General features: G+C 33.8%; 2 protein-coding genes across 2 annotated transcripts; one reads left to right on the forward strand and one right to left on the reverse strand.

Annotated features, from left to right (window-relative positions):
* Window positions 1–32: 32 nt before the first annotated feature.
* LOC149709755 (acidic mammalian chitinase-like) lies at window positions 33–2,250 on the reverse strand. Its single transcript, XM_089857771.1, has 9 exons — window positions 2,009–2,250; window positions 1,879–1,947; window positions 1,599–1,819; window positions 1,449–1,519; window positions 1,148–1,381; window positions 930–1,062; window positions 700–858; window positions 522–641; window positions 33–245 (listed from the first exon to the last, which is right to left on the reverse strand). Exons 1-9 carry the CDS (start codon window positions 2,070–2,072, stop codon window positions 117–119), a joined length of 1,200 nt encoding a protein of 399 aa, XP_089713897.1. The 5' UTR covers window positions 2,073–2,250; the 3' UTR covers window positions 33–116.
* Window positions 2,251–2,574: 324 nt separating this feature from the next.
* On the forward strand, window positions 2,575–6,274 carry ND-75 (NADH dehydrogenase (ubiquinone) 75 kDa subunit). Its single transcript, XM_089857755.1, has 14 exons — window positions 2,575–2,726; window positions 2,963–3,157; window positions 3,223–3,489; window positions 3,552–3,880; window positions 3,959–4,058; window positions 4,133–4,282; window positions 4,369–4,428; window positions 4,505–4,590; window positions 4,675–4,870; window positions 4,939–5,001; window positions 5,074–5,229; window positions 5,312–5,641; window positions 5,724–5,858; window positions 5,926–6,274. Exons 2-14 carry the CDS (start codon window positions 2,969–2,971, stop codon window positions 6,082–6,084), a joined length of 2,220 nt encoding a protein of 739 aa, XP_089713881.1. The 5' UTR covers window positions 2,575–2,726; window positions 2,963–2,968; the 3' UTR covers window positions 6,085–6,274.
* Window positions 6,275–10,580: the final 4,306 nt, after the last annotated feature.

Here is a 10,580-nt window from a genome sequence, read left to right on the forward strand (position 1 = left end):
GATATAACGTGAAGTTCATTGACTCGATCTAGTCCAGTTTAGAACGGTTTTTCAGGTTTTATTTTTTATAATTACGCTCTTTCTAATTAGTGGGCTCATCAATTACGCGCACGTAATCAGTTAAAAGCTTTTTTAATCGCTTTAATTAGTGGAAAATCTTCTTTTCCGCAACCTTGAACCCAATCGTCGGTATTGATGTTGTATACCATGATACCACCGTAATTTTGGTTTTTGATCCATTTGGCCTAAAAAATTCCCAGAAATTATAAACGGTACTAATAAAAGTCGGGAGGAATTTTAAAAATAAGGGAATTTCTTATTGGTTGAGTGATTTTCCCACCGTCGCGTGAATTAATTATTATAATATATGTAAAAGTTCACGCGGAACTAATTGTTAAACCGAGAACATACTAACGTCTCCACAAATAAAAGTGGTCAGGGAAAATAACTAGAGATAGTCATGGACACCTGGAAAATTCAGGGAAATGAAAAATATCTAGCTAGCAACATGTTTTAATTACCTTGTAGGTAACGCTATCAACATTTTCGTAAGACACCCATGTTAAGTTTTTGTACATGTAAGGAACCAGGCTTTCTTTGTCAAAAACGACTGTAGCATTTTCTTTTATAAATTTGCAACACTATATGGTAGAAAATAGGTTAGGTAGTGTTACATTCCCTTTAAATTTGTCAACATACTTGCGAATAACTCCAATCACCACCGTCCCCAACGGCAGGTGCGTCAATAGCGTGTCTCGATTCCATAAGCAATTGGTAAACGTGGGCGTAGACTGGTATACCAACGTACAATTTCGTTCTTGGTACCCCGATTTTAACCCAGTACTCCGCTGCATACGCCTTTTTAAAAACAACGGAAAATATTGTTGCATGTGTACTAAGCTGCTACTCAAAGGCTATGCTTAAGTTACCAAGTTCAAAGTTGAAAAATACGCCTTCTCAATTGATCTGGGAAATAAAGGGCTGTTGTAACCCGTAAAAGGATCTTCTAAAGGTTTGTAATCGTGAAAATCGTACGACATTAAGTTGACAAAGTCGCAGTACCTGTAAATTTTGATTAAAATTGATCTTATTGGTTGAATTTTTTATTTAAAAAAAATTGAGATTTAAATTTATATAATAATCCTACGCTGCTAATGATACGGGATCGTATGAAGCTGCAATTATGGGTGTAGTAGCTGAGACAGCGACGGATAAGAGTATTTTAGGTCGAAATGAATCGGCGCTGTTTCTGAATTCTCTTAAAAAATCAGCGAAATTATCCTTATCTTCAATCGGAGAATACCATGATGGAAATTCCCAATCAATATCGACGCCATCGAAGTTTAATTGATTTATTAGATTTAATATTGAGTTAATAAACCTAATATTAATATTAATTTTAGTCATCAGAAATGTAATATTTAATAATAATAAAAAATAAATAATACGTTTTTCGATTTTCAGCTGTGCTGACTGCAACTGAAAAACCTTTATCGTTACCCCCTCCACCGATTGTGAACTAATTTGAACCAAAAACATTTATATATCGTGTTAATTTTAATTTTAACACATTAATCAAGATCATAAGTTATACCTACCATTACTGTTAAATTGATTTGCTGCTTTTTCAAAGCTACTGTTTTTTGGAAACCCTCCAATAATGAAGGGCTAACACTGACCGTATTATTGGCTACGGACGCGAAACCCACGATTATATGTGTACAAACAGTTGGGTCAATTTTTTCAGGTTGTAGATCGGAGCCTTCCCCATAGTAAGAGTAATAGCAAACAATCGGTTTGGCATCAGTTGACTTGACATCTATAAAACGTATAATGATTAATAATAATATGGAGTTATTGAAATTTAAGTATCCTTACGTTTTACGACATTATCAGGAATTCTATTTGCCCTGCGATCATTTTCTTCAGTATAAGTTACGATTGACCCTTTATAGTGAGTTTAAAAGTATGAGAATTTTCTCAAACATTATATATTTAGATAACTTACCATTTACAGCCAGGGCTAAACTTAAAACTATAAACAGTGCTTGAGGAACCATTTTGAATGACATTTATTGCTTAAATTGGAAGCCTTAATACTGTTGTCAAGGTCTAAACAATACTTTTATGTTTTCCTACGTTATCTAGGACATCTTATTTTGATGTTTTTAACAATCATATCAAACTGAAACGCACTTAATTTGAAACTATTTATCATTATAACGTTTGTATTTCGGTTTTTGAGAAATTCACTTGTTTATAGTGACTGTTATCAGAGTTATTATCTGTTGTATCATCAAACACTCAAGATAACGAGTGTATAGACTATCGAGAGCCCTAGCAACGTCGTGGGTAGAGACTTGGCACTCCGTGTTATCCGCCCATACTTCCTAATACAGTTAAAGGTAGGTGGCCGCCATTTCACGATAAATACCGTTAGAGTTTTCAAATTCGTTTTATATAAGCTTATAGTAATGAAATATCTTTTATTTAATTTATTTCTAGTTATAAGTTTTTATTTTTGCAAAATAAAATGACAAAAAAGTGGTTTAAGAAACGCGTCACGCGTTTTGTAAGTTCAAATTTCCCGGGCTTTTCCATGTTGCTAATCTAGAGGTCGTCGAGGTGAAATTCGACCAATGACCTTGAGAGTTTAGTTACGTAGTTTGGCCTATTATAATAGTAGGCAAATACAAACGCGTCTGCTTGGATCTTTACGTAAGACGGTAAATATTTTGGCTTTTATTCATTGTTATATGCTTTTAATGTCTTAAATGCACCTTAAAATATTTAAAAATCCTGATTTGAAACAAAATTGCACGAAGTTTATCATTAATATGTGTAATATGTAACATAAATCATTATATAAGCTAAGCCTTGGTTTGTTTCCACTTCGTGCAGGCAGGGCTGCATGGCAACTTTCCAAATAGGCCAAAACTTTAATTATTAATTAATCTATTAGCCAAAGATGATTCGAATTACCATAAGTAAGGCTTTGTCAAGCCCCCTAAAGAGCAGCGCTTTACGAGCAACTGCTGGGGCTGTTCAAACTACAAACAAGAGACCCAACACAACGGTAGCAAAGCCACCGGAAAAGATTGAAGTTTTTGTTGATGATATCCCAGTTATGGTTGAGCCTGGGACTACAGTCCTTCAGGTACTTAAATCCTAACACATCTAGCGTTAATTTCGTCTAAAAATATTAAATCTACGTGTAATTAGGCTGCAGCTTTGGTTGGGGTAGAAATTCCCCGTTTTTGCTATCATGAGAGATTGTCTGTAGCTGGGAATTGTAGAATGTGTTTAGTTGAGGTTGAAAAGGCGGCAAAACCAGTCGCGGCTTGCGCCATGCCCGTAATGAAAGGCTGGAGAATTAAAACAAATTCGGATATGACCAAGAAAGCCAGGGAAGGTGTCATGGAATTTTTACTTATGAATCACCCTTTGGATTGTCCTATTTGTGACCAGGGTGGAGAATGTGACTTGCAAGTAAGTTTATTGGCAACTCACCTTCTCTAACTCATTTCTTAACAACCGAGGAAACTTTCTAGGATCAATCCATGGCTTTTGGTAGTGACAGGTCAAGATTTGAGGACATAAACTTTAGTGGAAAAAGAGCTGTAGAGGACAAGGATATTGGTCCATTAGTAAAGACCATTATGACTAGGTGTATTCATTGCACACGTTGCATCCGATTTGGAAGTGAAGTTGCTGGAGTTGATGATTTAGGAACTACAGGAAGAGGCAGTGATATGCAAGTTGGAACATACATTGAGAAAATGTTCATGTCTGAGTTATCAGGAAATGTAATTGACCTTTGCCCTGTTGGAGCTTTGACTTCCAAACCCTACACTTTTACAGCTAGACCCTGGGAAACTAGGTACTCTAATTAATATGCTTTAATTTCTTTGAATGCAATAATAATGCAATAATAATGCAATTTCAATTAAAATTACAGAAAAACTGAAAGTGTGGATGTTTTAGACGCAGTTGGAAGTAATATTGTTGTTAGTCATAGGACTGGTGAAGTTTTAAGGGTCTTACCTCGTATGAATGAGGTAAAATAAGTTAAAATAATAATTAATTAATTAATTAAATTAATAATTTTTCTGTCCATTATGGTTTCTTTCAGGAAATTAATGAAGAATGGCTTTCCGATAAAAGTAGATTTGCTTGTGATGGATTAAAACGTCAGAGGTTAACAACACCAATGGTTAAAAATCAGAGAGGAGAATTGGAACCTGCTGATTGGGAGGATGCCCTTGTTACTGTCGCCCAGAAAGTAATTTTAATCTTTTAATTAAGACTCTCTTGTCAAGAAATTAATTAATGAATTTCTGAAGTAATTAATTTGAATTTCATTTTTAGCTGGTTCAAGCTAAACCAAATGAAATTGCAGCCATAGCTGGTGGTTTAGTTGATGCTGAGGTATAATTTTCAGTAGATATTAAGTTAATTTAATTAAACTTAATTTACTAATAATTAATTGGTTATTTTTTATTAGAGTTTGGTAGCTTTGAAGGATTTGTTAAACAAAAATGGGAGTGAGGGATTATGTACTGAAGAAATTTTCCCAGTAGATGGATCAGGGTAATTAATTAATTTAATGAATTAATTAATTTAAATTTAAGTTGAATATTAAACGTTTTTGAATCTTTAATTATTTGTTTTCAGAACTGATTTTAGATCAAACTATATCTTAAACTCGAAAATAATGGGTGTAGAAGAGGCGGATTTAATTTTGTTAGTTGGAACTAATCCCCGATTTGAGGCTCCGCTTTTCAATGCTAGAATTCGTAAAGCTTGGATTCATAATGAATTGGAAGTAGCTTTAATTGGAGCACCAGTTGATTTACGTTATGATTATGAGGTAATACTTAAATATAACTTAATTAGATTGATAAACTAAACTAAACTAAAAGAAAATAACTTCCTTAGCATTTGGGAGAGAGTCCAACAATTTTACAAGACATTGCATCGGGAAATCACGAATTTAGCAAAGTAATTAAATCAAAAAATCAAAATTAATGGTTCTTATTTAATTAATAATTAATATTTTAAATTCTTCCTTAGCGTTTAGCTAATGCCAAAAACCCAATTATTGTTGTTGGAAGTGTTGTCCTTCAAAGGGGTGATGGCACTGCAATTTACAGCACTGTTAATCAATTAGCTCAGAAATTAAGAGCAACTCGTAATGATAATTGGAGAATTTTGAATATTCTACATAGGGTAATTAATTGATAATTTAATTTCTTTAATTATTTATTAATTATTATCAGTTTCAGAGTAATTTTCTTAACTCTATTTCAAGGTTGCCAGTCAAGTGGCTGCCCTGGATGTTGGATACAAAGCTGGTGTTGATTACATCAGAGAAAACCCCCCAAAATTCCTTTATTTATTAGACGCTGATGAAGAATGTATCAGCAGGGCTGATTTACCTCAAGATTGTTTCGTAGTTTATCAAGGACATCATGGGGATAAAGGAGCCGAAATTGCTGATGTCATTTTACCCGGTGCCGCTTACACTGAGAAGCAAGGAACTTACGTTAACACTGAGGGGAGAGCCCAGCAAACCTTTTTAGCTATAACAGCTCCCGGGTCTGCTAGAGAGGATTGGAAAATAATTAGAGCTCTTTCTGAGGTAGATTTTTGATACATTTTTTTAATTATTTTAGGGCTCAAAAACTAATTAATTATTTAATTAATTAATTAACAAACTTCAGTTTACCGGAAACACATTGCCCTATGATACTTTAGCGGAAGTTAGGGACCGTATGAACCAAATTGCTCCTCATTTAACAAAATATGGAAATGTTGAGGAAGCTAATTACTTCGCTCAAAGCTCGGAACTTTTTAAGGTAATTAAAAATTAAATTACTTTTATTTTCTTGAAATTTGACTTTGTTTCATTCATTGTTTTATCAGAATATTCAAGCTAAATTTAGCGCAGAACCCTTAAAACCGGAGATTTTAGAGCTGAGAGACTTCTATATGACAGACACGATCAGTAGAGCTTCTCCTACAATGGCAAAATGCGTTCAAGCAGTTACTAAACAACAACAACAACAACAGAAAGCTACCTAATGGAAAACTGAATTTTTTTTTTTTTTCAAAATTTTTCATCAATATCTCTGGTATATTTCAATATTTGTACAGTTAGTTTGTTTAGGAGATAGTGTATATATTTTAATTTAAATTAGATTTAATTAAACCAAGGTTGTAATCGAAATTTCAGCAAGTAAATAAAAGGCTTGGTCAATTAAAAAGAAATAAACCTGTTTTTGTTTTTAATTTTTTAAATTTGACGGGTAAACAATAGAATTAGTAGGTATGTTTATTTCTAATGTCTATGGCAAGGGGTCCCGGACTCCCGGTCCTTGAATTTTTAGTTGCAGACGACGCAAAAGTCAAAGGTTGCGTTTTTGAATCTTTGGTAGTTTGTGATTCACTTTGTACCTTCATAAAAATCTATTTTAATCGCGATGTATTAAGTCCTTAATTAAGTAAATAATTAGAAATGCGATGGATAAGTGTTCGAATATTCATTATTTTGACTGATTTTCGTGTTTGGTATCGGAAATATATCGATTACAACTCATGGAAGTGGGCATCCTTTTTCATGTTCCATTTGACTTAGGCCTTGGCATATAGGTAAGTGATTTCCATGCTTATTGACTCTTAAAACTACTAAACTAACAAGTTTAAATTAGTTGACTCATACATAATGACATAAGAATGAAGTGTAACTTTAATAATGTTTAGTTTGTTATATTTTGGATAAAGTATAACAAAGTTCGTCCAAAGCAAAGGGCTTCGTAATATCAGAAGTATATAATACTTCTCTTCGAGAGAAGTATACCACAAAGCGGGGTATGTGTAACGTCATTCTTCCCAACATCGGAACATTTAGAGCAAGGTTACTAAACCGAATCACATACGCGATAAATAGTTCCCTCATCATTTCTCTATTAGCGCTTAAATATTTGGCAAAACGCGTTTGCGGATTTTTGTCCTTCGTCAAGACAAGGTTTGTGGGTTGATTGCTGGGTATTTAACGTCAAAAAATTATAGAATTCATCTTACGGTGCGATGCCCATTTGTAGTTTGATGAGCGGGAAAGCAAACTTAAAGGGTGAACCTGGGAAGAATGACGTTACATAACTGAAGTATTAAGAGGATACAGAGTGTCATCCTTCTTCTATTATCCCCTTCTGGTAATATTGAGAAAGACAAACAGGGCATCATATAACAAAGCAGTCAAAAATTTAAAAACTTTTTTCTTTATTCCTTGTCAAAATTTTCAACAATTTATCTAGCCAATCCGGCTGTTGCTAATAACTAAAGTTACTGTTTGTTTTAAGACTAATATTCTTCACTGGATAAAGGGAGGGTCACTGGTGTTTCCTATAATGTGATTTAATTAAGCCTTGGTCAAACATTACGACCAATTTATATTTAAAACTCTAAGCACTTTGATGTAATTAGGTAGATGAAACGTTGAGGACACTACCCTCCCTTTAAAATAATATACTGCGGTTTTCGGTCATCACAAAACTAATCCTTTGTTCTTCCCTTATGGGTCGCATCCTCAAAACCATACCCGGGGGGGGGGGGGTGAGATAGGGAGGGGGGAAACCACAGGTTCGATCGGTACTAATCCTTGTACTGGTTGGTTAACTGGGTTCAAGGGCTGAATTGTATAATTTTAAGGGTGACGGATGACTGGAACCCAAGCGTGTGCGGGGATCTAGTTATCGAGCAAGCGGAAGTCCCTTGATTGATTAGGGTTAGACGCTAGAGTGGCTACAGTGAATGAACAAAGTCACTGTTTTAAAATCGTTATATATCACACTCAGGAACTTTAATGATTAGAAAATTGTTATATAAACCTTCTCGAAGTCCTTTTTAAGCCTTGGTAACTCAAATTACTCTGGACTGATGGTTTGACCTTGAGAATAGGTTAAGATGAAAACGAAATGGGACCTATAGGGGTTATTACGTACTGGTACAACTGAGCTTTGTGACGTCAGGGAAGTTTATGATTTTAATAGAAAAGACCATTTTTCTAGGAAATTCTTTGTTACATAAATTTTTAGAAGTTAGTGCTGTGCTCCATTATGAAAAAATGTTAAAATCAAATTACTTATGTATGTCTCAGGGAGCTAGGGCTAAATTAAGGAACCTTTTTAATTAAATTAGAGATACGATACGTGTATCTTTCCAATTTTCTTCCAACCCATATAAGACTTATTTTTTCTTTCTTAGAAAGGGCAGGATGCAAAGGGCATCTCCATTGTACCGTATTATTCCACGTTAAATTTCCGCCCTGATACGTTGCTTAATTGATTTGGGATTGAAATTCGCGTCTAAGTGCATGGGATCGTAGAGAATATCAAAAGAAAGTGTTTTTATGCTTAAATTGATTCATCACAAAAACCCGGAGCAATTCCCCACCCCCCCCCCCCAAAAAAATTGTTATTATAAAAAACGTTTCTTGGTATTACACACCAAGAACTCATAAACGACATGAGAACGTGTGAATGGGTCGTTATTATCTTGGCAATATGGCTGTGATGTGAGGAAATACAACTTTCTTAGACTCTTATACGCGATCTTGGGCTGACTTTTTTTTATTGGGAGATATACTTCTGTTACGATTACGAGTTTTAGGCCATTCAAAATATTAAAACCTTTATTGAAAAATTCGCCTTAAACGTGACCTCTCTTCATAATGCCACGAAATGGTTTTTTTTTTTGGGCTTACGTCACAAAAATTTTACCTGCTACGGGTAAAGTACGTTTTTTGCCAAATTGAATATTATAAATATATATAGAAAGAACGTGTTGGGAAATGTACGATACTCGTCGAGGGGTCGGTCATTCACCAATTCGGTTACTTATGCATCTTATCTATATGACACCTTCCCTTATTGTTAAACTTCCAAAGTTGGACCCATTTTGTTGCCCAAACGAAAGAAAACTACCTTGAATCTTGGATTCCGTTGACTGCTAGCAATCAGTCACCGTGGAGCAATAATATAGTAGACATAGCTTAAATATTATTAATTTTTCTCTCCTATTTAATTGTTCTGTGGAAAAACAAACGGTTTATGATATTTTCTTTGAGGCAGAAGTACGACCGACCTCTCCAGTTATTTTTTTTTAAAAAAAACTCCCTTCTTATATCAGTGAAATAAGGCCCGGCAATCTTTTCTTTTTTTTCCCCTTTTTTTGTGGACCGTCATTTGGTGTAGAGAGATGATGGAAAGAGTTCTCTTATTTGGATAAGCTTTTAGCTGCCTCTCTCATCCTTCTAAATTTCCGGGAGAACCTTTTTTTTCTTATGATGCAAGATGAAAAATTTTTCCCCCGTTTCTTATTTTTATTCGCTGTCTGTCGTTTGGAAGGAAATATTTTGAAGGGAAAGTGAAACCACTCAGTTCTTACGAGATTATTAGTCTAATATTTGCACTAAATGTGATAGAATTTTTTTTTATATTTTAGGAAAGATATACTAGAATTTGAGAAAAGCTACTATATTCTAGGAAAAAATATTATATTCTAGGAAAAAATATTATATTCTAGGAAAAATTCTGCTATATTCTACAAAACTTCTGCTATATTCTACATAAATTCTGTTATATTCTAGGAAAAAGTACTATATTCTAGGAAAATTACTACTATATTCTAGGAAAATTACTACTATATTCTAGGAAAATTACTACTATATTCTAGGAATATTACTACTATATTCTAGGAATATTACTACTATATTCTAGGAAAAAGTACTATATTCTAGGAAAATTACTACTATATTCTAGGAACATTCTGTTATATTCAAGGAAAAAACTAATATATTCTAGGAAAACACACTATATTCTAGGAAAAATACTATATTCTAGGAAAATTCTGCTAAATTCTAGGAAAATTTACTATTTAGTAATAATAATCTAGTATTTTCTAGCATTTGACACTCTCTTTAATCGACCAGGGCTTAGGGATTTTATACAAGGGACTAATTGTTAGTTTTGGGCAAAGCTACCAGTAAAAAAAGTCATTTAGGCTTTGGCATCTCCCTTCCTCTCTCTCTATCTCTTTCTCTCGCTGAAAAGATTTTTTCTCCTGTATTTTCCTATTTCTCCTTTTCAGCTCCGCCGCTTCTTAACTGACAGTTTTTATTGTTAAGAAAACCGTTTTGGGATTATTTCTTTTCTTACAAAAACTTTTCTTACTTATAATTTAAGGCGCGAGGACAGGTGATTTTTTGCAATACTGCGAAATTACGAAGCAAGACGAGTCGAGAAACCCCTTTCTAAAAGGTGTCATATTTGCTAGATCTTATAAAAAATCTAAATTCACGCTGTCAAAAATTTATTTATACATCGTAAATTTTAATCTTTGAATTTTCACTTTTTCCATCCTAAAATGTTTCATCATTTTTACATACGCGAGTTGTTTTTAAACCGTGGGTGATGAAGTTTCGAATGCCCTTGTTATTATGTTCACGTGTGTTCAAAAATGTTCTTCGTTTATTCAATGCTGTTTATCTCTAATTCTAATCGAGATAGCCCCGAGTATTT

This window comes from Phalangium opilio, unplaced genomic scaffold (genome assembly GCF_054372755.1).
Source record: "Phalangium opilio isolate 3A_F unplaced genomic scaffold, DU_Popi_V2 ptg000011l_1, whole genome shotgun sequence".
Lineage (NCBI taxonomy): Eukaryota > Metazoa > Arthropoda > Arachnida > Opiliones > Phalangiidae > Phalangium > Phalangium opilio.

Excerpts from the sequence above, each read along its gene's own strand:
- ND-75 (XM_089857755.1), top strand. The coding sequence starts at position 2,969 with ATGATTCGAATTACCATAAGTAAGGCTTTGTCAAGCCCCCTAAAGAGC. Across the intron at positions 4,429-4,504 it reads GTGGTTTAGTTGATGCTGAG|AGTTTGGTAGCTTTGAAGGA; the intron begins GTATAATTTTCA and ends ATTTTTTATTAG. Across the intron at positions 5,859-5,925 it reads AAAGCTCGGAACTTTTTAAG|AATATTCAAGCTAAATTTAG; the intron begins GTAATTAAAAAT and ends TTGTTTTATCAG.
- LOC149709755 (XM_089857771.1), bottom strand. The coding sequence starts at position 2,072 with ATGTCATTCAAAATGGTTCCTCAAGCACTGTTTATAGTTTTAAGTTTA. Across the intron at positions 1,382-1,448 it reads ACAGCTGAAAATCGAAAAAC|GTTTATTAACTCAATATTAA; the intron begins GTATTATTTATT and ends TATTAATATTAG. Across the intron at positions 859-929 it reads ATTTTTCAACTTTGAACTTG|GCGTATGCAGCGGAGTACTG; the intron begins GTAACTTAAGCA and ends GTTTTTAAAAAG.